At 37.1% G+C, this 27,787-nt stretch overlaps 2 protein-coding genes across 2 annotated transcripts; both read left to right on the top strand.

Annotated features, from left to right (window-relative positions):
* The first annotated feature begins 164 nt into the window (after positions 1-164).
* LOC119728452 (cell surface glycoprotein 1-like) lies at positions 165-16,627 on the top strand. The gene is made up of 5 exons (XM_038200701.1): positions 165-633; positions 9,064-9,183; positions 10,074-10,148; positions 12,131-12,481; positions 16,266-16,627. Exons 1-5 carry the CDS (start codon positions 447-449, stop codon positions 16,280-16,282), a joined length of 750 nt encoding a protein of 249 aa, XP_038056629.1. The 5' UTR covers positions 165-446; the 3' UTR covers positions 16,283-16,627.
* Positions 16,628-23,440: 6,813 nt separating this feature from the next.
* Positions 23,441-26,400, top strand: LOC119728855. Its single transcript, XM_038201263.1, has 2 exons — positions 23,441-23,511; positions 24,736-26,400. The coding sequence occupies exons 1-2, from the start codon at positions 23,505-23,507 to the stop codon at positions 26,355-26,357; spliced, it is 1,629 nt and encodes a 542-aa protein (XP_038057191.1). The 5' UTR covers positions 23,441-23,504; the 3' UTR covers positions 26,358-26,400.
* The last annotated feature ends 1,387 nt before the right edge of the window (positions 26,401-27,787 follow it).

Raw genomic sequence — 27,787 nt, 5'->3', positions numbered from 1 at the left:
CCACATTGTAGCAATCGACTTTTATACATGTAACAAGAAAACCACCATTTCAGATGTGTGTAGCGGCCGTGTAACAACTGGCATACATCACACATGGTGACTGTTACCCCTAGCAACGGGTCACAACATATAAATAGCCCACCACGCGTTCCCTGAATAGCACTATCACGTGGCCTTTTGTCCCGCTACGTGTAATGACAGCTTCACCTTCGCGATCTAACAACTGTGTACATCTGTTATGTATGCCGTATCACAGGTGCATTTGTACCACATCTCGGCACACAATACATCGATTTCACTCTAAGTGATCAGCAACTCAAAACTCCTTAGAACTTCTCAGCAAGATCGTGGATGATATAATATCCTGAGTGGTGTTTTAGAAACTTCAGTTTCTGCAGGATTTATTAGAGTTGTGATATTTAGAGAGGAATTTTGAAGAGGTGAAAATGGGGTGTTCAGGTAGTACGCAAACGAAGCAACAAAGTCCGAAGCACAACAACAGCGCACCGGCACCGCAGCAGAAGGCGCCGGCGGCCGAAGAGCCGATCGTCCCCCAGAAACAGACCCAGGAGGGTGTCAACAGCACCACGCTACCGCCCACGGACAATAAACACATAGAAGACCAAACCACAGGTTAGTCAAGCTCTCCTTAATAATGAAACGGCAAAATCATGCGAAGTCGATTAAAATTCAATCAATTATAAAAGGGGTTGGAAACAGGTGTAGGGAAGTTGTGATTAAAATTGATGCGTTTGTGGTGAACTTTGCAAATTGGGAATGGGGAAAATAATGTTAGAACTCTCATAAAAATGACTTTCAATTTTAGTTGGAATTCAAATATACAAGACTATCATATTTATGGTTTACCCCGAAAACTTGGTTAGTTGTCAGAGATCAAGGATTAGTGTTATAAATGGTTATAATTTTTTTTAAAAAACAAATCTGAGCATTCTCCAAATACAATGTACATTTAATACAAGAATAACTTGCAATAATGTTGACATAAACCAAAATCAATTTGTTCAATTCAACTTTTGCAATTTTGTTTTCTTACTCCTTTTCAGTACCATTTTTTAAAATTAAAAATATCATAAGATACTTTGAAATGCTTCGCATTGTTGCAAAGTCTTCAGTTGAATAATAATTGATGCATTAACTTCTTTCCCTATTTAGGACAGTCTTCTTTGTATCTTTCAAACATTTTTTGACATAAATTATTCAGAAATGGAAAAAAAACAGCATTAAAGTCCTCAAGGCAATCTTTGAAAAAGATAACATGATTACAAAAGAAGTGCAGTCAAATAAAATTTATGACTTCATTTGTGTCAGAGCCATTTGCGTGGAACGAGCCACTTAAAGATATAGTCCATCATTTGTAATTTGTGCATTTTGTTCGTATGAAGCAACAAAAGTGTTCAAAATCTAATGAAGGATACTGAACAACTAACCTGATGAAGTTTCAGCTCAGCTTCAGCTGATATATTCCAAGAAAAACAGCATTCTAGGATCTCAATTTCAAATCAAAAGTTGCTGAATCATGTTTTGAATTGTTTTGAATTGCAGCTATATGCGATGTCCCGCACTGATCCGACGAATTATAGCAACCGCGCGCGCCTGTGCGTCGTGCCAATGCTTGCGCGCGCTGCACGGAATAACAAAACAAACTGCTAATTTAAATTTTCCAACGGTGCGTCTTAAGACGCACCGTTGGAAAGGCCTTCTTTCGTTGATTACTTCAAAACGATAGCTTGCCAGAAAGAATAATTTCACAGGGAGTTTAGTCCACTTACTATCTTTCAACCAAGTATGTTTTTAATAATAATACGCCAGTTACTTTTTCGGATGGCTGCAAATGATGGACTATAGCTTTAAAGTAAAAATTAAGGTTTTGGAAGTCACTGTTAACATTAAGCCATCTTTTTCTGTAATAAATATTTGGTTGTGAATTGTAAGTAATGTAAATGGGTAGGAGCTTTTGTCGTTAAGCAAAATTTTTCTATGCTTAGCAAGTTGGGTACTTTAAACGAGCTCAACAAAGTTGCTTAACAATTATTTTCCTGCTAACCAAGTAGCAGCTCAAGAGGGTATTGCAAGATGTTTTGTTTGGTAACCAGCTTTTGCTTAGCAATTATATGCTAAGCGAGAATTCCTGTAATAAGCCATTAGCAGCCTAACAGTGCTTATAAATTGGACACTTGTTTTTCTCTGAACCTCTCATAAGCACTTCACATAAGGTAATGCCATGATAGCAGTCAATTAGCGTGAAGAAGAAATCTCTTAGGGATGAACGCCCACAAAGTAATTAATACGCTAGAGGATTAGGCCTCTTTGCTGGGGACCAATTAAAATGCTAATTAAAATTACTACCAATATTGAATTCTCATTAGTTGGCAAGTATAATTTTACATGATTTAATGATTATTTTCATATTTTGTAACAAAAAGTATACATTACGATTTTACAACTGAAAGGTTTTGAAATAAGTGAGGGCAGGTTTTTGGAAAAAGATAGTTAGTAATTTTAACAAAAGTTGAACATCATTATCTTATGACTTAGGAGGTTGCAAAAAAAAAATTATTTAGGATGAAAACACGGCATTATTTCATGGGCAGATTTTATGGATGCTGAGTAATTTTGTAACAAAAGTAGAATATCATTATCTTATAACTCAGACAGTAGCAAAATCCTTATTTTCTTATGCTGAAAGGATGAAAACAATGCATTTATTTTCAGGGGGTGCTTTTTAGAAAAGGATATAGATTTATTGGTATTTGAGTTGGATTGTGTTAGAGGCAGCATCAGGTTATGATTATTAATGTAACAAAATCTTTGGGTTTACAAATTGAGAAACTAAAATAGAGTAAGAGAAGGAATGGGATATTTTGAAGGCTACATAAGGTTTTTTATTTCTCGGTTTTTTTTAGGAGGTGGTCATGTTGTCAGTTATAATATAAAGCGAAGGAAATCTTTTGATTCAATGTTAGTTAATTTTGTGTTGTATTTTAGGATTTACATTGTTGTATTGTTGAGTATTATTTAATTGTTTTGCTAAAAGAAATCTTGTCTTCTTCTTTTAAATCACTGCACAAATGTACAATTCTATGAAAATGCATTTGAAACACAATACTAGGTTGAGAAGGTAATGTTCGCATCAACGTTTCATTATCAATCAAAGTAATTTATTCACTTGTACAGAAAGCAATTACAAGTGGAACACCAGTAGGTGTTAATTGAACAATAATTTGAAGAATTGATTAACCCTAACCACCCTGAATCCTTTAAAATCCTCTTTGCCAAAGTGGAGAAATTTGGAGGACTGAGGTTACATAGCAAAAGTGCGTTACTGATTTCGTAGGATGCACTTTGTCAAGGTCTTGGGCCAGATGTTGTGTTGTTTTTGCTCAGCCATGCATAAAAATAAATATAAATATTGACAGTCACTGCCGCAGGATTTTGCAGGATTCAGGCAGTGGTTACCCCTATTACCATATTCAATAAAAAATTGTGGAATTTGCAGGATTGAGGCTATATGCTATTTTTCCATGGGGCCAATTAAAGGATTTTGCAGGATTGAGGCTAGCAAAAAGGCCTAGGGAGTTAAAAAAGAAAAGTTGAAAGTATGATTTTCCTTCCAATATGAGCATTTCTCCAGGAGTGCGAAGTTGAATTTGTGTTACTATGGATTTATTTGAAACGTGTTTCTGTGAGCAACGGTGTAAACTTAGAGACCGTTATTTATTTTGGGTCATGTTTCGTAGTGATGAGCATGCAGACACATCAAGCACTGTGCAAACTAGCTAGGCGACAGTCAACATTTGAACGGTTATGTCTACAACGTTTGGTTCAACTGTACATTTCTGAGCTTTCGTATGGCTATGCAGTAAATTTATTGATTGGTTTCCATACTTATAGAATGAAATGATGTAATACCGTTTGGACATCCTATCTGCTCTGTGCACACTCCATTGAGGGCGCCACATACCTTAAGAGTGGACTCGCAGTTGAGACTGTTTTACCACTTTCTTTGGATGGGACAATTTTGTTCCTAAAAAATAAATGAGTGTTTGGGAAATCCTATCTGCTCTGTGCACACTCCATTGAGGGCGCCACATAACTTAAAGTTTGGACTCGAAGTTAAGATTGTCTTACCCCTTTTTTGAATGAGACAAATTTGTTCCTAAATGAATATTTGGGAAATATAAGACTTGGACCAAGCATTTTTGCTGTATGCAAAAGAAAAGCTGAACATTTTAGGGGTGCATATTTTTCTGTAATTTTAATAGAAAAGTTAAGATGAAATTTAAGGAAACGTGAGTTCAACGAACAAAACTGCAAGATTTTTAACACAGTGCAGTGGCTGTGCTGCAAAAGAAGGCAAAATTTACCCCAAACAACCTAAAACTTCAAATAGAAAATATTCCTTGCATTGCATTTTACATTATAAAAACAATAATTCATGTGAGACAGTTACATGTATGTGCCATTAGAAACTATTTTTAAAAGCAGATAAAAAATTTGAGCAAAATGTCAAATAACAAAAAGCTTTTTCTAAAACTTCTTTGAAGATTGGAAAATGGTGTCCTATATTTGATATTTACATTTTGGTCCCAGTCAGTTCATGTGTGTATTTAGTCTAGAATGCAAATTTGGACTTAACATTTTCTCCTTGGTTGTGAAGTTACTTACACACATGATGCTAACAATTGGCTATCCTTGTTGATCGTGTCTGTTTACTTGTCAAAGACCAGCTGAGGGTTCTTTTACACACTTTCTTTACATTAAGAATTACTCAACTGTTAAACAGGCTACTTGTACCCTGTTATAGGGGCGAGCGTTGGTTACCCAAAATGGCTGCCTAGCAACCGAGGTTACAGCGCATTGTTGTGAATCAATGGCTGATTGTACGGCAGGCATGTGGACATAAGAACACTCCTTTGTTGACAAACTTGCATCAGACCAACTTTGGGTGAAACTCTTAAGGAATTTTAAATGTAAACCCACAGAAAACTTAAATTTGTAGAAAATTCTTCACACTGCTAAGGAACTGTCCACTGTTTATTTTAGGAAAACATTTTTAAAGAACCACACAAAAATTTTGACCGACAGTGAACAAATTGATTTCGCATCCCAAAATGTGAGGCGATTTGAACCTTTTTGCTTTTACAGAATTTTAGACCGTGGGCCAAAAAACTTATCTCGCCTAGAAAAGGAAGTCCGTTCAAAGTTTCTGGTGGCAACATAAAAATGCTTGTTCTTTGTCAATTTGAGGTTGCTGAATTCAATTCTTTCTGTTGCCAAGCCTTCAGGTGGCACGTTTAAGCACAAACTTCGTCCGAAGTTTTATCCAAAAAATGTTCATTTTGGGTGCCTCTGACAACCAATGGCGCAATGCATCCTCTTAGAGATCTCAGGAATGGCCTCTTCGATTTCAACACAGATTATCACCCACTTAGAATAAGTAATGATAAATAACTGTAAAATAGCCAAAGGGGTTTCATATTTAATAACGGCTTTTCTAGTTTCCACTCAAAATAAAGAATGAAGCAGGCAATTTTCTTTACAGAAATATTAATAAAAACAACTTTTCTCAGTCATCTGAAATAACAGACACTCTTTGTATAAAATTTGCAATAAATCTTTTTAAAACAAATTTCACAGGCAGTTATTGGTTGCTGAAGTTATTTTCACAATGGGGAAATTTTGCAAAAAAAAAGGTTTAAGTCATCTATCAGCAGGATTTTGATGAACAAATTGGTCATATCAAACCTCAAAACTGTCATGATATGTGAGAAAAATCTCTAGGAATGTCAGGAAGTTTAAGGTGTGATAGGCCTATTTGTCCGCAATTTTAAGTCGACAAATCTTTTTGCAATGTTTCTTAATTACAAGGAAATCTTTTAAACTTGGGAAATCTTTTTGCAACATTTGTAAAAGCTAACTACATGTAGGCCTATACGAGAAACTCTGTTGCAATGAACTGAGTGAACACGCACAGTCATGACAGTAAGAAACAAATACATTTATTTGTTATGCAGTGCCATAAGCATCGAACAGTTCTTATGTTCTGTCCGGCTATATCATAAATTTCTCATGGCCACATGATAGCTAGGCTAACATCGTTATCATTTTACGGCTGTCATATTTTCAACCGTTGAATCTTTCACGATTTTCTGTGCACCCTGTGGTAAATTCTCATCTGTGTTTAGTAATCATTCGGGATGCAAGTTCGGTTACCATGGTTACCAGCGCTAGCGTAGTGCGTAATCACTTCTATGGATAATTCAGAGAGTAACGATAGAATTCCTGGGAAGTTGCAGCCACAACAGTAAAACATCTTCAAGTTCTCTTGATCATTTCAATAAATGCCCAAGAGCAGATTTTGAGGATTCGGTTGGGATGGCATACCCCTCCCCATATTCCTGTGACTAAAATTAAAATTTGCTTGAAAAGGATCTCAAGTTTCCGTTTCTGCAATAATAGTTTGTTACTCTCTGACTTTTGTTAACGTGTGTTGTCTACATTTACCAACTGCCTTTAAAAACGTTCGTTCTTCCAACTGCGACCCCCTATTTATTTCATGGTCATTTTGTTTTCACAATAAAAATGAGTTTGAAATTCACGCATTCCATTTGACGCACGAGTGTGTGAAATTATACACTTGAGTACAGATGGCATTCAGTTTCCTTTCAAACACATCACAAAGAGTAAATTTGGCAATCAATGTTGAAAACGTCAAATACACGTCCGTAAATAACAAATCCATAGCACATATACTGTATGTAGGCCTGCGGTACATACTATTATGTGTGATATTGTTTTCATACACTATTCATTATGAGACCTTCAAATATCAGCTGATATAGTAGGGTCAAACTCCTTAGCAACGGGGCAATATTTATACTTGAAAACATGGCAACAGGGGCCAACAACACCACATGAGCACTCGTATGTCTCTATCCAGTCCAATACCAAAATATTGACATTGCAAGTGGGCTGCTATGCACTTTGTATCAGCAGTTATTTGCATAATCTGTATGATATACATGTATTAGTGCCCTAGTGATTGCATTTGTCGATGAAATTTTTTTTTCGACAGGTGTTTTGGGGAATGATGTCAACTTTTCATTAGATTGTTGCCAAACGAAAAATCTGTTTAATATGATAGATTTAATGGAGATTCATAAATACCTCAGACAGTTTAGCCATTCCTATTGGTCGAGAGCCCGTCACGTGGCCGGTATTAAACGGATGATAAAGACATGGCTAGCTGGTCTTAAACACTTTTCCAGTGTCACAATAAAATATGGACTCCTAAAAATCCAGTGCCTCTTATCGTTTCATTGGTTGAACGTTCACAATCCTCACGTAGGCATGCGCAACACTACCAGGGAGTTAGAATTTTATAGTTCGAAATTCAAAACGCAACGCGCCAGGTGCGTTCTGCGCGACATCGCGTAGAACATGATACGCGCGCGTCAATCTCCATAAAAGGGTTGTTTTCATCATACTCGCCAGCTGAACACTCCATTATTTTGCAGGAGGGATGTTTCAAAAAGCATAAAGTGAATTTGTTGAACAAAATCGGGATGTTTTGAACGAATTATATGATTTTTTTTTACCGAAAAGGTATTTATGAATGGGAATAAATATGTACTCCGTCGGTATTTATCACTCTGTTTAATACCACTTAGAGTCTGGGTGCTGATAATTACCCTCGCCTCCGGCTCGGGTAATTATCAGCACCCAGACTCTAAGTGGTATTAAACAGAGTGATAAAAACCTCCGGAGCACACATTTATTCCCTTATTAAAGTTGATTATTGTTCTTACAAACATGAAAACTTGTGTTACAATTGTGACAACTTTTGTCCAATGAATACGGAAGATGAATGTACGTTAAAAGAAAGAAAATCCGTATAAAACAGTTTAAGATTATAGATGTAAATCTTTCACACAATTTAGTTCTTTCCTTAACTACCAACTGACATACTCAATACAGTTGAGTCTCGTTAATACAAACTCGTTCGGACCTAGCCAAATTGTGTTTTATATAATTTTGTATTAAAAGGAACATCAGTCCCATTCATTGTGCACATAAATGCACAGTCGGGACTAAGGCTTTATGTTTGTTATAACCAGAATTTTGTATTAAAACAGAGTTTGTACTAACGAGATTCGACTGTAGTTGCGTAAATTGGCTTTTAGGCACAAAGTACACATACCAGCTGATCTAGTGGATCGATATGCCCCGATACCCCAAAGTTTTATAGACAACGCAAATAAACACTGATAAAAGTCTTTTTGTACTTTGAACCCTGAAACTACTGTCAAGATTATGACAAAGCTGCTTCAACTCTTTGTATTTGACCCTGTCAACAAACAGAAATCGACATTGAATGGCCAAGTTGACATTCATCGTCGAACTGTACAGTTATTGATCGTTATTTGTCATTCTAAATTGGAGGATTTGAAATCATTTAATAATCTTGATGTTGAAACTCTCCTCATGTTTCAAGTGCTAGGTTTCTTCAGTGTCCGCATTGATAAATAGCCTAGAAATTAAGTGAGATATTTCTGAATGGATGTTACTGCTTTTTTCAAAATCTGTATTTTATTATGTGGCGGGATCAAGTGTGCATAGCCATTTTCCACCTTTTTTTCCTTAGGACTTTGACTTGAGCAAAGCGGTTGCGTAGACATTCCAAAATTGAGAGTTGGGCTAAACTCTAGTGGCCATCAAGTCGGTACTTGCACATAGAGTCTATAGTCCGACTATCAGAAATGTCAAGTTTGTAAATGAGTTTACATTAGACCCTTCAAATGGAACTGAGTCAAATTTGTAGAGAGCAAGGGGAGGAGCTTGTGCTCATTTTCTGAAGGGGGGGGGGTACCGTAAGGATCAGATGCTGTTTTTTTTCTTGTTTTCTCAGTAATTAACAGACTTCATTCATTGATATCTGGCTGGTATTTCTTATTTTTTGACATTTTGAGACAGTGTTTGTAACAAACCAACCTATATGGTCGTTTTATGAATATTTTTCATTTCATTTCATTTTCGATGCAGTATCTCCCAAGGAGCCCGAGCCGGAGAAGGAAGAAGAAAAGAAAGATGAAGAGAAACCCACGGAGGAGAGCAAGACAGAGCCTGCTGATACAAGAACAGAAGAACCTGCAAAAGAACAAGGTATAATCTTGGGCATTACTCATAGAGGGCGCTCTTACTGTGACCTATTAAGCTCCTATACCCCACCCTATTTTTGTTGTAGTTTAATGGGTGGAGATGGGCAGTACCTTATCTGAGTATCAGCCGTTGTCCAACGGATCGGAGCCCTCGATCTCTGTATGCAGCGTCTGATATATCTGAGCAATGCAACTTTTTAAGTGGGACCCCGGCCAATTGGAGTCGACTTTAGTAATTGATTTTTGATCAGAAATGTGGACTAAGCTGTTGAGTGGTCAATTGTGACATGTTTTTGTACTACAACAACAGGTTACCGAAGACCCGACACAGACGGCGCCCGATGAATGGTCAGAATCTCGAGGTCAAGACGCAGTCTTGTTTTGCATAATTAATCGCCAAATCTGCTTGCATATATCATAGACCTTAATTTGCTGTATCTTGCAAGAAACTTCCTTTTTTATTTTGTCATCTACTGTACGTGGGGCCAGTGTGGGCTCTCCGAAAAACAAAAAAAATATCTTAAACCATTAACACAGCTATGCACAATACAATATAGCCTATAGTGTGAGTTTCAACACGTAAACTGTCCCCAAGTGTCGAAAAATGTGTCTGGCAGGTTGGCACAGAATTTCCATGACTGTAAACGCAGCATAGTGAGCCTATGTACGTGCAGAATTCAAGGGTTATGAAAAGGGTTGGAATTCCAGAGAGTGAAATTGGTCCCGAGTACAGGAAAGGTCATAGAGGCGATTGAGTACCACATCTTCCCGGGAGGGGAGGGGAGGGGAATGGCCAAGTGTCTGCCCGACTAATGCCTCCCCCCCTCCTCCCATCTGCCTATGGAGAAGGTATAGGGCAGTAATGACTTGATTGATGTATGGTTTGATTCACAGAGCCTGCTGCACAGGAGGAAGTGAAGGAAGAGGCTGCGGAGGAGAAGACCCCTGAACAACAGGAGGCAGAACCAGGTGAGATAGTCATCAGGGCAAATCCGAGATGATCCCTGGAGTATGGTGGCCCAGAAGGGACATCACAAACACCGCATAATTTTCATTTATCTATAGGTCTCTCTCAAATGACGTCACTTGTACATATATTGCCAAGTACATCAGCATTTCGGGCGTCAAATTTTCATGATGCGCATCGGCTCCGCCATATTAAGAAGAAATTTTGAGCAACACGCGCGTGGGTTTAGGACATTTTGCAAACCGCGCGCGCACGCACTCTTGGTTTACTTTACTCTTGAGGACAATGCTTTGTGTTTCCCTTTGTCCCTGTAATATAACACTCTCCCATAGACTAAGCACACAAACTTACTACAGAGGACCGTTTCCAACAAACGACCCAACTCCCGAGGACTGAAAGGATCTGTTGTTCTCCCTTTGTGTATCGGTCCTCAGGGGTTATGTAGAACACGTACAGACATACCTGATGGCTTTGAACACGCAGTTGTAATTTTACTACAAAGATGGCGTCCTATGAGAGAGATCTATTTGTTTTTATTTATTTAAACAAGACAGGAAAACAAACGTTGAAAAGACAACTCAAACGGAATATTTTATAATAAAGATCCTTCCAAAATTCTAAAAAGTGTCACGAAAGGAAATAGTTTGACTTCAGAATGGTCTAACTTTTTTCAAACTTCGCATTTTTAACGCAGCGATTTTTAGACAAAGTAAAAATCCTTACACACAGCCCAACAACATACTTTTAAAAACTACTTTACTTTAAACACATGAATCAAGAAACAGAATGAGCTTTTAGGTACACTCTTCTTGCAATAACTGATTCCCCATGGTAGAATAAGAAATATAACACCAGACAATAAATATCTTTTGAACTCTTGTTTATAAAAATGTATGGGACAATATATCACTGTCTCACAGGAACGGATGTTAACCTCTATATCCGGGATTGAAATCTGTGTACTGAAAAAAATGTTGGGTATGCAGGTCTGGCATGAAATGTTGCACCGATACTAGAGATGATAAAAAAAAATGGTCAAAGTAAAATTTGTAGAAATATAAATGGGGTATTGGATGGAAGAAATTGGAAGAAAAAGAATTTTGATGAACGCTTATGATTTTCTATCAAGAAAACGTGTGCATTAAGGAACTGACTTATGTCTTGGGAACATGATGATGCTACATATCTGAGTGCAAAAAAAGTGATAAACAAAAAGAATGTTAGTAAGAGACAAACAAAATAAACAAAAACACTTGGCTAAAGTGAGAAAAACATGAATGCTTTAGATACGTTTCTGTTGTTAAATAAATTTATGTAAATCAAAGGTTTTTTAAACAAACCGTCGCCATTTTTAATTCACAATGGTAAAATCACTTGGTGTGTTGCTTTTCTTTTTTTGTAAGTTGTCATGGCAACCATTTCCCAAAACCCAGAGCAATACACTAAAAGCGTGTTGATTTATCGCATTATCTAAGTATGCTTGCTTTGTGCGGAAGCATTTTGTGTGCGTGTGTGTGTTTTGTGTACAGCAAACCAAAGATTGTTTCTAAATTTGAAATTTCTTATTTTTAAGCGGCCTTTTGGTTTTTCGAATAAGCTTTATGTGTACCTTTTTGTGTGAAACGCAACTGCAACTTGTTTGTGAGAGTTGCCCTTTTCAGCTTAAAGCTAAAATCGCCTTCTTGTGTTATATCATGCAAAGCATTCTTTCATTGAATATGAGGTTGAAAAGAAATTCATTACCAATTCTCTATTCAAATGTTTCAATTTTCTTGATAAAAAATCCCAAACTTCAAGTAAAACAAATGTGCTTTTGACCTACACAAACAATTGACCTTCAAAGTACTCTTTCAAAAGTTGCCAGGTTTTCTTGCAGTTTAACTTTATTTCTGAATACTGGCATTTGGAATTATCTCGTCTAAAACAGTGCAATTAGCAGTTCGCTTTAATAAACAAAAATCTGAAATTAATTGACACCCATCAGCTGAGGTGAAAGCCACAACAGAGGTAGATGGGGATTCTCCGCCTTCAGAAACGTGTGCAGAAAATGGAGAGTTGATACATGAAACGGCAGTTGCGTCTGAGGAGCCCAAGGAAAGTGCACCGGCTGAGACCCAGGACTTGGAACAATCACAAACTGAGCAATTAACGGACACGCAGGCAACCGAGGAGGCGCATCAGGATGCGGCAGAGGGACAGGAGGGGGTGACAGAACCCACAACAGAACCCACAGCAGAACCCACAGCAGAACCCACAGCAGACCCCACAACGGAACCCACTACAGAACCCCCGACAGAGGAGGGTGGGGATGCCAAGACAGACCAAGCCACGGAAGGTGATGAACTCACAACCTGAGCACTTTCTGCATGATGGAACTGAATCATCTCTCATCATCATTAGATTCACAAAAGCATCACTAATAGTGCATTCTCCTCTTGTTATTTTTCCGTTCACAATCGCATGACTTAGCAATCTTCAATTAAGCGTTCCAACTGCAGTCGGTTTCTTTGTACATTTATCATCCTCATCTTCAACTCATCTTCTCATGCGTCTGTGTTTCTTCAATGTTCATGCAGTTTGCAGTAGGCATAAGACCCAGTTGCTTTGTGTTTAGTTTCCTTTAGTTCATTATTTGGAGCTTTACGATAGATAGCATTGCTGTGTATGCAGTAGAATAGCATTGTGATGAGTTGCTTTGCTTGCCGTGAGAATTTCATGTGTTTCTTTGATTGGTTATATTTGCATTTCTTAACATAACCCTTCGAGATCAAGCTTCAAAATATTTGCGACAGTCTCCACAAACATGAAAACAAAACCTTCACAAAATTTCAGGCCGTTACACCAATAGGCCTAAGTTATTACATTGTACTCACGCTAGTCGTGTTACATATTGGCACAAAACTGTCTTTCCCCCCCCCCCCCCCTTCGATTTTCAATGATTTTGAAATCTGACTTGAGATGCTGTAATGGATGTTTTGAAATAGTCAACTCTGGTTTCATAATTTCTACTATTTTGAGTTCAAAGTTATTTCTTGCAGACGGCAAAAATATCCCTTTGCATTCAAAGCATTTTTTCCCGGCATTTGGACAGAAAAAAAGAATTTGGAAAAGGGAAAAACTGCCTTTAAATAAAGCATTTTAGTCTTTTTTTTTCATTCAATATGCCATAAGTAATTCTTCATAAGGACATATAGAGCTAAATAAGACACACATATAAATTCTTAAACACAACTTAATAATACAAAACAGCAAAAATGAATTTTAAAAACAGCTGTTATACTGTTTTTATTTTTTAAAGTTTCGTAACCTTGTAAAATGTTCACCTTTTTACAAATGGATGTGTCGCATTTTGGAAATAAAATCCTCACGTACACAAGAAGTACAAAAGATCTTTACATTTAAGATCCTGCATACGTCACGAGAAATAAAGAAAAACGTTTAGAGAAAAACATGAAAATGAATGAAATTTTCTGCAAAATCCTGAATCCAATGAAAACGTGAAAGTCAACAAAAGGCTTTTGTTGGTTTTTATGAAGATATTATTCATTGGAAGTTAATTTTATGCGAGGGCTGCGTTCGCAGGGAGAACCTATTTGCGTCTGATGTCTCTATTGACAATCATAATAATCCTCCATTCTTCCTAATGGCAGGCTTCTCAATTCAGAACGGTCTGGCTATTTTTCATTACGGGATTAGATTTGAACAATGAAAAATACTTTTCAAGCATGAAAGTTCATTCCCTCATTTTACCGTCTTCGGTTATTTTAATTGTTTTTTTCATATGAAGTAGAGAAGAAATTCATTTTTTTTGACAGAATTTTGTTACAAATGACTCGCGTGGGCAGTATCTGTCAAAAAAACTCTTTAAGTAATATTTTTTTAGGATTTCTTGGTTTTAGTGCAGTTTCAGAATGTTGGTTGATGAATAAAAAAAAGTCATTTTAAAAAAATTAATTTTATTTCAAATGACCACCGAATTCTAATTTCCATAATTTACCCAAACTCCAAGTTTTTTTCTATAATTTTAAGCACCCCCCAAAAATTACTTTATTAGTCATGACATTTATAAAAGACTGAAAATACGTCCAAAGAATAGAAAAAAAGTCTTAAGATGTTCAAATTAAGAACACCTTCATTTATCATTCTCTTTCAATCATTCTTTCGTGTCACTGTTATCATACATGAATGTGTTTTTATCGTCTATCGTTTCAAAGATATTGTGAGATATCACACTTTTTTTTATTATATGAACGCACAAAAATCCAATTTTTATGATTCAATTCACAGAAACATCAACTCATTTTACCATCTTCTGTGATTTTAAAAGTATGTTTCATGTCGTAAATGAGAATGCATGTCGCATGTTTTGATTGCATGTCGTCCGGGGTTGAATCAGTGATTATATCAGTTTACAAAAAATTAGAAAACTAGAGAAAAACTTTTAATGCAAAAAATATTACAAAAAAGATCTTGCAGATGCTACCACAAAAAAGTGCTCTTATACTGTTACTTTTAAATACCATACAGTTTAATTAACTAATATACACTTCATGAATACATTATGAAGTGCATGCGAAAATCTATTAGTTGGCTGGGAAAGCCTCAGATGTGCGTTGTTTTGTTTTTATGTGCTGTTGCCATAGTGATGCCGAGTGCGTAAACATCCTTGAATTGACGAGGCAATTTTTACTGCAGCATGCTGTGTTTTGTGATGATTTTGACAAATTGAAATGTCCAGCAAATGTTCAACAATGTGAAAAACAAAAACATTGAGAGTCCCAAATTTTCGGACTAGAAAGGGGTATGACCAATTTTCCCTAAATCCTGCCTTATAGTGCACGAGATATGGCTGTTTTCAGCCAAAAAAAATTAAAATATTACCGGATTCACACAAGTTTATCAACTTCATGGAAAGTGCATTACCTTTTTGCATTCAAATGCAAACTTAAGATAAAAATAGTGAGGTAGCTTGTGTTGACATAACTGTGTGCACAGGAGTTGTATAAATGTATTGAACCATTGGAAACTATATGTGCTGCGATTTGTAGCCTTCGCGGGAAAATAGAAAAGGGAATTAGACAAATGTAATAACACGTCTGTGTGGTTTCTACCGCCGAATAGCCAATTCAATTTCCCTGATAAAATCATCAGAATTGCTGATATCGTGCGTTGCCATGGTTACTGACGACGTCATGTTCTTGTTGGAGGACAATCCGGCAACGATAATTGTTTTTGACAATGCGGCGGTAGCTCGGCTGTGTTGTTTTCGCCTGAACGAAATGTCATTACATTATTGTCCAAAACAATGGGAAGATTTCTTTTGTCGGAGAAGCGCAGTGCTAATTTAAAATAGTCCAGGACGAGACGGGAAGTTTTGGTTATAAATCTTGTCTGCGCCTCTTTCTCAGTCTTGCTCTACACAATCTGCCCCGAAGAAACCGAATTTAGTAGGAAAAATCTCAAAGCTTTTTTTATTTTCTGGTATTATGTCTTTGCTTTGGCGGTACGAAAAACAAAACAATCGTGAAATGGATGACCAACAATCCTAACACAAAGGGTCATACATTTTTCCCATAAATCTTTTATGAGGCTGTAAAAATTAACGAGCGAGCATAAACAGTCTTAGTCCCCCCCCCCCTCCAATAAAAAGGGCAATTACGGAGTCTTCCAGTAATGGGTTAATTTGTCTAAAAAGGTTTCCATGGTGTTTCTTACAAAACGCATGTATCTCTGTTCTCCTGACAACCGTACATATACTTAATTGCGAGAAATTTAAGTGTGGTTTTTTTTTTTTTTTTTTTTGGTCATTAAATGTGCATGTTGTACGGTTGCCCTTCATGCAATTGACCTTTGACATTGCATTTAAAATACCATATGAGCTCCCCTACCCAGGGGCTGTTTGAATATTACAGGGTCGGTAAACTACTTTTTTCTGTACTGCCTCTGGTAGCAATAGCACTATGTAATGACCAGCCCCCCCCCCCCCAACATATTGACGCAGGTGCCAGCAAAAACAGCGATGCAATTACCATTAGCAAGCCTTTTGTCGGTAAAGGAAAAACATCGATTTGGTAATAACACCATATTTTTTTGGTTATTTTTTTTCTTTTCAAATACAGATGCAGAAGCCTCTTAAGCCAGCAGATATCGACACCCAGCAAGAGTACGGATAGGAGGAACAATCCAGCATCCAAAAAGGAAGGATTTTTTTAACGAGTGTAAATATTTTTTTTGTATATGAAAGGGCCACTTTTATTGCAAGAGGAAGTCTTTGTATATATTTTGTGTACAAGAGACAGATATGGTTGCCCACACTGTGAAAATTCATGTTAGATGTAAAATTTAAAAAAGTAGCTGCACGCCAGAACATCTCTGAAGGGTTGAATGAAAATCGGCCTCCCCTTCCCAATCTATAAGCCCCTCCCCTAGAAATCACCCACTTTCTTAAAATGTCACGCAAGAGACAAAAAAAAACCTCAAATGTTCTTATCGTTTCAATTCAGATTATTAAATGTATTGAGATTTAATTAATGAAAGGTTTGCGGAAACACCATATGCGAAAAATTTCTCAACTAAGAGAATGGTTCTGAAAAGAACCAGAGGTATTAACTCGACGTTCAAGGAGAGTGCCTAAACTCTAAGAAAGTGAATACTTAAGTAGCAAAGGGCGAAGTCAATGAAGTGTGAATTTGCATCCTGTGAGGATGCCAAGTAGACAGGATCCTAGAACAAGCTTTGTCAGTAGAGGGAGGACCTAGGGTATAGGAGACCCATCAGTCTAAGGTGGTAGCTGAGGACCTAGGGTATAGGAGACCCATCAGTCTGGAGAAGTGATTCTTTTCAGAACCATTCTCTTAGTTGAGAAATTATTCGCACATGGTGTTTCCGCAAACCTTTCATTATTTAGTATCTCCACCATGCAAAGCCTCAAATCTTTCTTATTGAGATTTAATTAATTTAGTAGCAAAAAACACTGTATATAGAGTTGAAGGGAAAAGTTACATTCAATAATCCTAAGTTTGCCATAAAATTAAAAAACACACGTAAAGTGGTTAATTGAAAAACCTAACTCAGTTTAATATTCTTAAACTCAGTTTAACATGCAATTAAATGTTTATCTTGTCACTGTACAAGTATATTATGAACACCAATTTATGCAGACAAAATTATTGTTCCTTAGTACAAGCTGATGTGCACAGTTTTCACCATTGCATTTTGTGCACGAACTCACATTTCAACCCATAATCATGATACATTATATTAGGCCAACAAAAAAAATCTCCGGTTTCTGGTATGCGCGCGCGTCGCCGTAGCCATGCGCGTCGGCAAAATGAAAAAGTTTTTTTTTTTCAATGAAAGATGATGTCTCAAAACCGCCAAACTCACTGGTTTGACTGGAATCCTGCTGCTGCACAATTTTAAACGTGTTTTTAGATTGGGTTATGGTCGAGAATAAGCTTTATGTGGCCTCTCTGGACTCCCATATATTTGCACTAAATTTAGTCGGGCACCATTTGCAGTCATCAGCCGACATTTGAAGCAAAAATATCAGGGGAAAAAAAAAGAAGCCGCGTCGCCACACCACTTTTTGGACAAGCTCCATACCAGAAACCGGAGACTTTTTTTTTTGGCCTAACAAAAGTAATTGCCAAATTTGATCAAATACATTGTAGAAGAAAATAGCTTTGAATGAAAATTCACGAATCAGATTAAAGTCAGCAAGCATATTTTGATGCATAAATTGTTTGCTATGAATGAAGATAACATTTGGTGGGTTTTCTTTTTTGGGGGTTGTAAAAAAAATAGTATTTTTCCACTTTTAATGTTTCATACTGAAGCAATGCACATACATGTACTTGTATATATTGATAAAAAGTGCACTTATATGTAGCATACATGTAGTTGTCTATACAGATAGTTGGATGCTTTGAAAGATGATGGGGAAATTATTTGAATGGGGAGGAATACGTTAGTTTTATCATTAGCTTTCAATTTGTCAAGAATTATCTTAAAAAACTTAATATGCTAAGAATGGAAAGTTTTTGCTGGTTACCAGCTAAAAATGCCATGCGATGTATTGCTCTTTGTGACTGGTTCACAGTGGGTATAGCATTGCTAAGGCCAAGTAAAAATATAAACCAGTTTCTTGTCCCGCCCACTTCCTTTTTTCACGCCTGCTTTTTTTCCCCTCAATTCATAAATTGGCTATATAATGTAAATAAAATTGTCAGTATATTGTCTTGATATTTGTTTCTTACAAAATTATAGCTATGTAGAAAGGCTCCTTTGAACACAATTTTATATCAGAAAAAAAATTCAAGAAAATGAAAGAATCAATCCCCATCTTGAAAAATTCGCCATCTTGGGAAGGAAAAAGGTTGGGAGAAAAAGTGCCTGACTCCTTCGTTTTTTTTTCAAAAAGCGCGGGCGAGAAACTATTTTATTTTTTTACTTGACCTAATCAGTAATCTTAGCGAAATTAGGGCAAGTGTTTTCTATGGAACTAGGAATAACAGGGTTTGTTGAAATTTTTAAAATTTGTTGGGGAAAACAGGTCTTTTCAACTTAAAAAAAAAAATGAATTGCTCTTATCTTTCGATGCTCTAAAATGATATAAATAGAGTACCGTTTTGCAAATGAGCTCATAAAAGACCATGGGTATTTATTTAAAAAAATTATGCGAAATTATTTGCAGAAATGTATCAGAAATTGTTTTCATTTATCCAAAGTCTTCAAAAGCTAGCAATTTTAGTGTAAAATAGTACAGCACAAGTAAATTTATAGATATTTTTTCACCACATAGGGACAGTATTAAACTTAAATACTAGAAAAATTACATCTCATTTTCTTTGCTGTGCACTCACTTCAATTTTGTTTTTGTAAAAAAAAATGAAAAAAAAACGCATAAGAAATTTCAGTCAGTCTGGAAAAATGTGTGTATACTATAATTCTTACACTTTAAAGTTTTACACTAGTGTTGTAAAAAGTTAAATCATGCCTATCACCCCATAAACTTTTTTTGCGGGGAAGGGGATTTTTACAAGCCCCCCCCCCCCAAAAAAGAGAATGCCTTGTGTTAAAAAGAATGTAGTCTAAATGTCAACTTTGTTTTCACGAATAAGTCGGAAAAAAAGCAACTTATTTTGTATAAAAATAAGATGTGCAAAATTTAATTACACATTAATTTATTCATTAAAATTAAGCCCAGAATTTGAACAATTATGATTTTAGGAAGGGTTTGTGTGTGCTACTATTCTTTATTTTGCTCCTAAACATGTTTATTTAAAAATTATTAGTGACTGTCAGATCAAAATCGCTGCAAAATTTGTTGCTAAATTTATGTCTGTGGGAATCCCAGTTCAGCTTCCCCGCTTACTGTAATGGACTACACCGCATGTAAAGAAAACATGCAAGGAATGGAATATCCCATTCTAAATTTTAGGTGAACATTTCAAAATGGGATATTTAAACCCTAAAAATTCATTGAATGTTAACATGAATTTGGTTATTAATTATTTTTAGAATGAGGACAATCAAAAATTCTATTGTGTAAATATTTTTTCCATTTCTCAAAGTTTTGTTGAGTCCGTCCGAAACTAAAACCATGTTGTCTCTAATTTCTTTTGTACAGTATGCGTGTGTGTGACTATAATGAATGAAGTTAATTTAAAAAAAAATGCACATTTCACCAAAAAAGTTGGTATTTTTGTCATTTTTATTTGTTAGTTTTCTCTTACTTTGCAAAAGAGTAGTTTTCCAAAGCGACGTTTTTGTAACTTTCTTGACTGTTTATTGACAGTTAATTTACCTTTTGAACCTGGCAGCCATTTTGAAGGTTTATTTTTCGAAACCTCATTCCTAGCAGCGCCCTCTTCATTCCAAAAGCTTGCCCATTGACGGCTTTGATGCAAAGTAATTTCATTTTTTTTCGGTTGAAATAAAATCAATACAGCTTGCAAAGTTATTACATGTAGGCCCTACATTATTGCAGGACGGTTGTCTTCTCTCAGCTGTATGTTTTAGGAAAAGTAGCATCAAATTGTTAAGGTCATCGGCTCTGCTGGAACGTAGAGCATTTTAAGGACAGCTACAAATTATCTTGAGTCCAAACTTGAGCAATTCTTATTTCCTATTTTCTTTTTAACCACCTTTTTTTGTGTGTGACATCGTATTTCATAAGGAATCCATTTTGATGATATAATTTTTTTTTTGAGATACACGCCATTTTTTCTAGTAGTGCAAATGCTTTTTTCGCTTCTGAATGAGACATGAAAGACTATTCGTTCAAAGGAATCTTTAAACTTTGGATTATTTGCAGTGTCTCACACACACACAAGCGCTACTGCATTAAAGTCCGTTGCCCATGAAGAAATCCTTGCGCCGCCCATAATTACAAGAAATTCTGATCGATTTTCTATACAAATTTTATTTTCGGAGAATGGCTGATACGTCAGACTTTTAAGAGAAAGCAGCTACTTTAATGAAACCTCAAGTTCCGGTGTCATATGGAATTTGGACTTCTAAGAAAAATTGGTCTCAATACTTCTAAAGATCGACTCTTAGTCCTATTGTATTATTTCCAAGGCATGTGCAATACAACCAAAGAGTCTGTATTTTAATGAAGTCAAAATATCACACCACACCGGAATTTTCAATAATGCGTGTTCCGTATGATTAAAAACCAGGAAAAATCGATATAATTCAATATATTTGGCGTCACAGCAACAATTTCTCATTTTCAAGGCACCGTCTGGCTGCCTTGGTAAAATGTCATAAAATAGACGTACTGAATGTGGAATGCACACACAGATTGGGCCTGCATCATTGTAGTAAGGTTTCCATGGTAACCAAGTGACATCCTACATAGTAACCTGGATTAAAAACCAATCAACTACCTGCATAAGTAGCTTGCCTTGTTATGCCACGTTGTGCACGTAAACCATTTGATCAAACTCAATGGAAATTTGCTTTGACCTTTAAAGGGAAGATACAACATTTGCAAACATCAAAAAACGAAATGATCAAATTATCACGAAATATCTTACTGGATTGTAGGGAATGACAGTCTAAAGCATCCGGTAAAGTTTTGGCTCCTGGTGTGCTGACATTTTCAAGAAAAACTGTATTTTTCCAACGCTGGTCAGCTGACCAGCGTTGGAGAAAACTGGCTTTTTTTTCAAAAAGTGCTCCTGATTTTTCATATTTAGTTTGTCTGCATTTTCTTTGCAATTGATTACACACCTGTGGAGACTAGCCCGCTAGACTGATTCTCTGATCTTACAATTGCCCAAAGTCTATAAATTGCTCCGTTTCATCTTAAGTGGGGTCAGGGAACCAGACTACAAGAATATGATTGATTTTCTTGGTTTTTCCAGCATCTACGAACCCAAAACTTGAAACAAGTCAGTGTAACAATATTTGCTATAACATACTAATCCTCCAAATCCATTTATTTCTGAAAATTGCAGCAAAAGCAAATGTTGTACATTCCCTTTAAAGAACGCCCTCTGTTGAAAAAAAGTAGCTTATCTTGCAGGCAAAATCACATGGCGGACCTTTAAAGATATACGAGAAAAAATGATATTTAACTTCGAGGACACGTTATGCATTAGCTTGTACACCTGTAATATTAACAAAAAATCAAAAATTACATGAAGTACTGTTAAGAAAAGTGTGAATATGCTATAGGCCTACATGTAGGAATTCCTAGCGTTTGAAATCAGACAACTTTTGCCTGTTTAGTTCAAATGTTTGAAATTTAAACCTTGAAATTTATCCCTTGGTATTGTGTAGGATGCTGTTCTTGTACTTCCAGAACTGTAAGGTTTTTTTTACAAACCTTACAGTTCTGGAAGTGCTGTTCTTGCAGACAAATTAAATTTTCTGGAAAAAAAGTTCACAAATCATGTTGAACTCGAAATTTACCGGAAAAAAAATTTAAAATTCAATTTCTTGCTCAGGAATTCGGTACAAAGACGACCACGCACAACCTTGAAAAAGGTTTTTCAAGGTTTATTATTAAATTAGTGGAAGCAAGCATAGTGTTATATATTGATGAAAAAAATCACGGGTACAGTCGATGTATAATTGTTTTTCAGGCGAAATTGAATGAATTTAAACACCATCTGAATTTGAGTGAATTCATTGCTGGTAGTGGAAAGTCAAGCGAATGACTCTTTTGAATTGTGACGGACAAAAAAATGTTAGAAGGCATGGTTCAGATGGGCCAGGTATTAAACTGATTTTTTTGCCGGAAAAACCTAGAAAAATAGTAGAATCCCTCAATACAATGATTCTTACAAGCCGCTTTTGATGACTGCAGGACCTGGGAATTTCGAGCATACCATGAAGACATTCTCTAAGGCTTCTACCAGAATATATTTTACGAGGCACGCCCTTAACGTGACCATAATTCTTTGATTTTTCGCCTATTGTTTTAGAGCAAAAATTTTACCTCAAATTGGCACGGTAAGTAAAATTTCTCCAAGCTCTAATATCATTCCTGTTCAAAAATCTTGACATTACATATCCGTTTAATACAAACTTCCAGAGAAATTATATTTTGGCGTAGCGCAATCTCCGATCTTATTTCGAAGTGCACATGAACCCTTTTAAAAAACGAAGTGGCTATCGTTACGGCAGCCGTTGTTTAGCGCCCTCTACGATACTTTTTTGATACGCACGCAGGTATAATTATTTGTTTCCCCACGTTTTAGCGAGCAGTGCGACAGCTCAGTCGATAGAGGGTAGGATTTTGCACCGCGAGGTTGTGGGTTCGCATCTCAGTTTTGCACTCGAATTTTTTTCCTTTTCTAACCTGAGGCTTTGGACTGGAGGATTTTTTTTTAAAGGGAAATAAAGTCCGAATTTCATAACCTTCAAAATCACTTTTTTTCCTTCTAATTTTATATTTTCTTCTCATGTTTTCTATAAAAGTTGCAGTAGGCCTACTACCGTAACGATAGAAAATGGGAAATGCGTTACGGCTGCCGTAACGATAGCCACTGCGTTAAAAAAAGGTTTTCTTTTGGGGGTGTGTCCAAGTCTAGTTGTAGGCCTATTTTGTTTTGATACTGATAGGGGAAAATGTAGAGTCGTGACACTACTTTACAAATTGCTAAACGACAAAAGTTTCAGCTTACCTAGTTGCTTGAACTGACACCTGAACACCGTTTTTGTCTACTCTTAATTTCTTCAAGTATATAATTAAGGTAGTGTATATTTTGCCGGAGGTAAATTAAACACGTGTTTTGTCATGTTTGTGTATACCGCCCTCCATTGACCAACATTGCCTAATGCTTAACCGATCCGGCGGCAAGCAAACTGATTGCCAGGAATTCACTGATTATTAACCAACTATGGAAGGTAATTTACTCAGATTTATTGTCATATTATAAGGTCTCTATAATCTGATAGTCTGACTAAAGGCCGTTAACCTGGCTAAAAAAGCATTTGTCCTCGACCGTCCATTATCTGCGCAGGTAACACTTGCATTAAAGTTGCAACGCGCGTGCGTTGTCACACACAAATTGAATGCGACTGCGAGTGCGTAGAAATACACGCGTAGGACCGTGTAGCTTTAGGGGGTCTGACAGTGACACAATAAGCTTGCCACCGGCGTTGTGTATGGGTTTTTTGTGTGAAGTACATGTATACATTATTTAATATATGTAGTCACAAATTTCGCGCTGCATAGAGCATTCATTTGAGGGGCGGGTGTAGCTTTCAGGAAAAAGGGGGGGGGGAAGTTGGTATTGTCATGATTGTTGTTTTGTTATTGTTTTGTTGTTATTATGAAGGGGGGGGGGGGGGTGAAACTTTTTGCGTGAAGAGGCCCCCGGAAAATTTTGAAATCTACAAAAAAAAACGATGCTTAATCTCCCTACATAACAGTTTGGGAACCATTCTTGTTTGGGGTGACCTTATTAAGATTACTTTATTATAATATAAGAGGAAAGAATGAAAGATTCCCATATCTGGCCATCACTTGTCACCCTGTGCACAAACCCTATGGGACTGGTCTGACAATTTCTAAGTCCTAATCTCAGTAAAAATTCAAAATTTGCCCCTGCTAATTTTGGCTTTTTAGGATATATTATCACTTTCTGATGGGTGATAGGTAATTTAAGGGGAAAATTACTGATGGCCAGATAATGAGATATGGGATTCTTTCCCATTATAAGATCCTGAATGGCTTCGACGATATATGGATTCAGAAAAGTTCTTCTCCAAGTCAAGTACAAGTACCCGAGGTCACAGGTTGAAGTTGTTCAAGAAGAGAATGCATATTAAAAGTCTCCAATTAATATTGAGGAAGCACTTCTCCCAATGGGTACTAAACAACTGGAGCAACCTCCCAGCCTACGTCGTAAATGCCATGAATGTCAATCAGTTCAAGAATACCTTTGACAGTTACTGGGTCTTAAAGGGCTTAAGCCTATAATTGATAATCCCATCAAATCTTAAGTGTATTACTTCTATATTTTTGTATTTCATTACAAATCGCCCACGGAACAAACTTGCTTAACGTCCGTTTGATCAATCAGTAATTATTTTCATTTAAAATGTGTATGTTTTTTTTTTCTTTAGATATCAAACTCCAAAGGAAGTTTGATTTCATCATATCTCCGCAAGAATGGGAAGAGAGCATTCACATCAAGCAGACCCACAAGCAACGATCTCTTCAAGGTTACTCTAGAATTTTCTCACGGGAAGTCGCAGTGACGAATCCACACTGTTCGTTGCTTTTCAAGTACAATCGTGTCCGAAAGGTCGGCAGCAGGAAGGGAAATATGCCGTTTTTCCACGGTAAAGGGCTTTGCAGAATTGAAGGATGTACTAGGTACGACTTCATTATCAGGAAAGAAGTAAAACGGGGCACCCGAGTTAAAGTTAGGGTTAAAGTGTCTGGTGAACTTAACCATCCCCAAGGTGAAATTCACACGCTGAATGAAAGGGAAGACATAAAGCATTTGATGTTGAATACAGCTACACAACCAAGTCCTGCACAAAACCACTCGAATCTTGAAAATTCAAGCGATGAGGGTTCTGGCAACGATTACGACGCTCTTACGGATCTAGTGGCACAAGGCGAAGTGGATGTATTCCGTGAGATCGAAATTGTCAGAGAAATCACGTCCGACTTGATACCTGGTGGTTTTGTACGTTACATAGGTGTCTTCCCACTGGGAGTGATTATGTACACCGTAGAACAGATTCAGTTACTGAGCAGTTCGCTCAAAGACGGACAGTGCACTGTTTTCATGGACACAACAAGATCATTGGTGAAAAACCTTCCAGGCAGGCCACAAGACGTGTTGTACTCTGCGCTTGTTGTTGAAGGGTGTAGTGAGAACTCAGCTATGGCAGTTGCAGAGTTCTTCACCGATGACAACACCCTTCCGAAAGTTTCATACTTTCTGAATATCGTGAGGCGTGCCCTCAAGCAGGCCGATCCGAAGAACAACGTCCCGCAAAACATTGTGATGAACTACAACTGGGCGTGGATTAATGCTGTCAACATGGCTTTCAATGATATGTCTACGTTGTCGTTTCTCGAGCATGCGTGGATTGACAAGCTGCCGCCATGCAAGATTCACATCTGCAGCACGCATGTGATGCGAACAGTAGCCACACGTCTCTACGATGTGGACGTCCGCAAAAAGTACTTCATCCTGTTATGTGTCGGGTGTTTGATTGTGGCGACATCAAAGACCAAACTTGACGAGATATTCAGCATGATGTGCGAAGCGCTCCTATCCAAGCAAGCACCCAGCGAGAACATACAGGAACACCTACAATCTCAGCTGGTTGGAGTCTCAATTGACTTCGACCATGATAAGATTGAAGGTCACGTTTCCACCGGCGAAACTGAGAACTTCTGTAACCTGACCGAGTCTCCGTACTACAAGCACTACCATACAATCAGGATGTTGTTTGATTGTAACAAGGATACAGCGCCTGTCAAGAACCCGTACTACGCTCCCGAGTTCCTCCACTATTTCCTGCGTTGGTTTATGTCCATCGCGCCACTGTGGACAGGCATGCTGGGAACAAGGAGTTCGCTCACGTCCAGTGCGCCAGCGAGAAACTGGTTCCAGAAAGTGGAAGAAAGCGTCCTGCACCGCAAGAAGAGACTGGGACCGAGCAAGTTTGTCCGCGCCATGGCGGGCAGTTTGAGCAAAAGAATGCGAGAATTCAAACTTTCTTAAACTTGAGTTAGAGTTGAAAATTGTGACACCGGTATAAGTGCCATCGTAATAATAAGTTATCCCGCGAGCGCGAGTGGAACACGCAATATGTGGGACAAAGACGCACTACATTTTCCATGTTCCACGAGCGCGATAACAAATTTATCTTCAAGCAAACTTGACGCACAGTACAGTTGGAACGAGCACGCTTTACACGGACATTCAGCAGCTTGGAATGTCGCTCGCATCTTGGAATAGCGGAATACGCGGAGTGCGGTATGGACCGAGGCCGTGCTACATGGTTATATGTAGCACGGCTTGTTGCCATGGATCGACCAATCAGGATGGAGGATTCAAGTTTACTTGAAGATAACATTTTATGTTTTAATCCCAAGTTATGTTGTTCATGTACTATTATGTGGGGGAAAAAGGCACAATTTCTTTGAAATAAGTTCATAAAAACAAAATGTTTGGTCAATGGGAGCGCAAATAAAGCATTTGACATAAAGTAATGATCAGTTATGTAAAAAATACGAGTTCTGCACTCAAGCCTGTCATAGAAAACAAATACAGTCGAGTCTTGTTATAACAAACTCGTTCGGACCTAGCCAAATTGTTTGTTACATCAGAATTTTGTGTAAAGAGGAACATCAGTCCCATTCATTGTGCACATAAATGCACAGTCGGGACCAAGGCTTTATGTTTGTTATAACCAGAATTTTGTATTAACAGAGTTTGTACTAACGAGAGTCGACTGTATAGTCAAACAATCCATTGGATCTTTCTAGCCCGTTTTTGAGCGACAGCCGTAATTATTTTCTCTGTAAAAGAAACGTGAATATCCATAAGCCAGCATTGAATTGATATTAAAGCCATTACCAAGAAAACTAATTTCAGAATTACATGTACTTGATTTTTTTAAGCATTTTCACAGACCAGGGAAATTTTGAATTTGTCATTCATTCTGCGGAATGTTTGGTTTGGATTTTGCTTTTTTGGCCGCCATTATGTTTCTGTGTAAAAAAGTTTTGGACGTGGTTTACATGCACAATCATTTTTAGAATAAACACATCACAACAAGCCCCATTGAGGTATGTAACAACACAAGAACATTACCTGTAACATGTGTAATGTATTAAAATTGTGTTAACTTTCAGGTTTTTTTCCCCCTGAAATCAAACCATTGTCTTATGCAGTCCTAAATAAACACCATTTAAACCATATTTTGCCTTTTCTAAGATTTTCAAATGAAACCATTTATCCAAGGGATGCAACTGGAAATAAAAACAGCAGCAGTTCCCATGGTAACAACTTTATACAAATCGGAATCAATTATTATTTATATCTGGTAATGAAACCAAGGATTCCTCAAAAGTGCCCTAGGCACTGTAGCTCGCAAGCCTGAAGAAACCTGTAGAGAGAAAACAAGAAGAAGAAAATACAGTTTTAGA

Source organism: Patiria miniata, unplaced genomic scaffold, assembly GCF_015706575.1.
Source record: "Patiria miniata isolate m_02_andy unplaced genomic scaffold, ASM1570657v1 HiC_scaffold_20, whole genome shotgun sequence".
Classification (NCBI taxonomy): Eukaryota; Metazoa; Echinodermata; class Asteroidea; order Valvatida; family Asterinidae; genus Patiria; species Patiria miniata.
The sequence above is the reverse complement of the archived record's forward strand: the minus strand, read 5'-3'. Positions and strand labels throughout refer to the sequence as shown.

Coding starts and splice junctions, on each gene's coding strand:
- LOC119728452 (XM_038200701.1), top strand. CDS start 447: ATGGGGTGTTCAGGTAGTACGCAAACGAAGCAACAAAGTCCGAAGCAC. Junction 9,184..10,073: donor AGAACCTGCAAAAGAACAAG/GTATAATCTTGG, acceptor TTTGATTCACAG/AGCCTGCTGCACAGGAGGAA. Junction 10,149..12,130: donor ACAACAGGAGGCAGAACCAG/GTGAGATAGTCA, acceptor GACACCCATCAG/CTGAGGTGAAAGCCACAACA.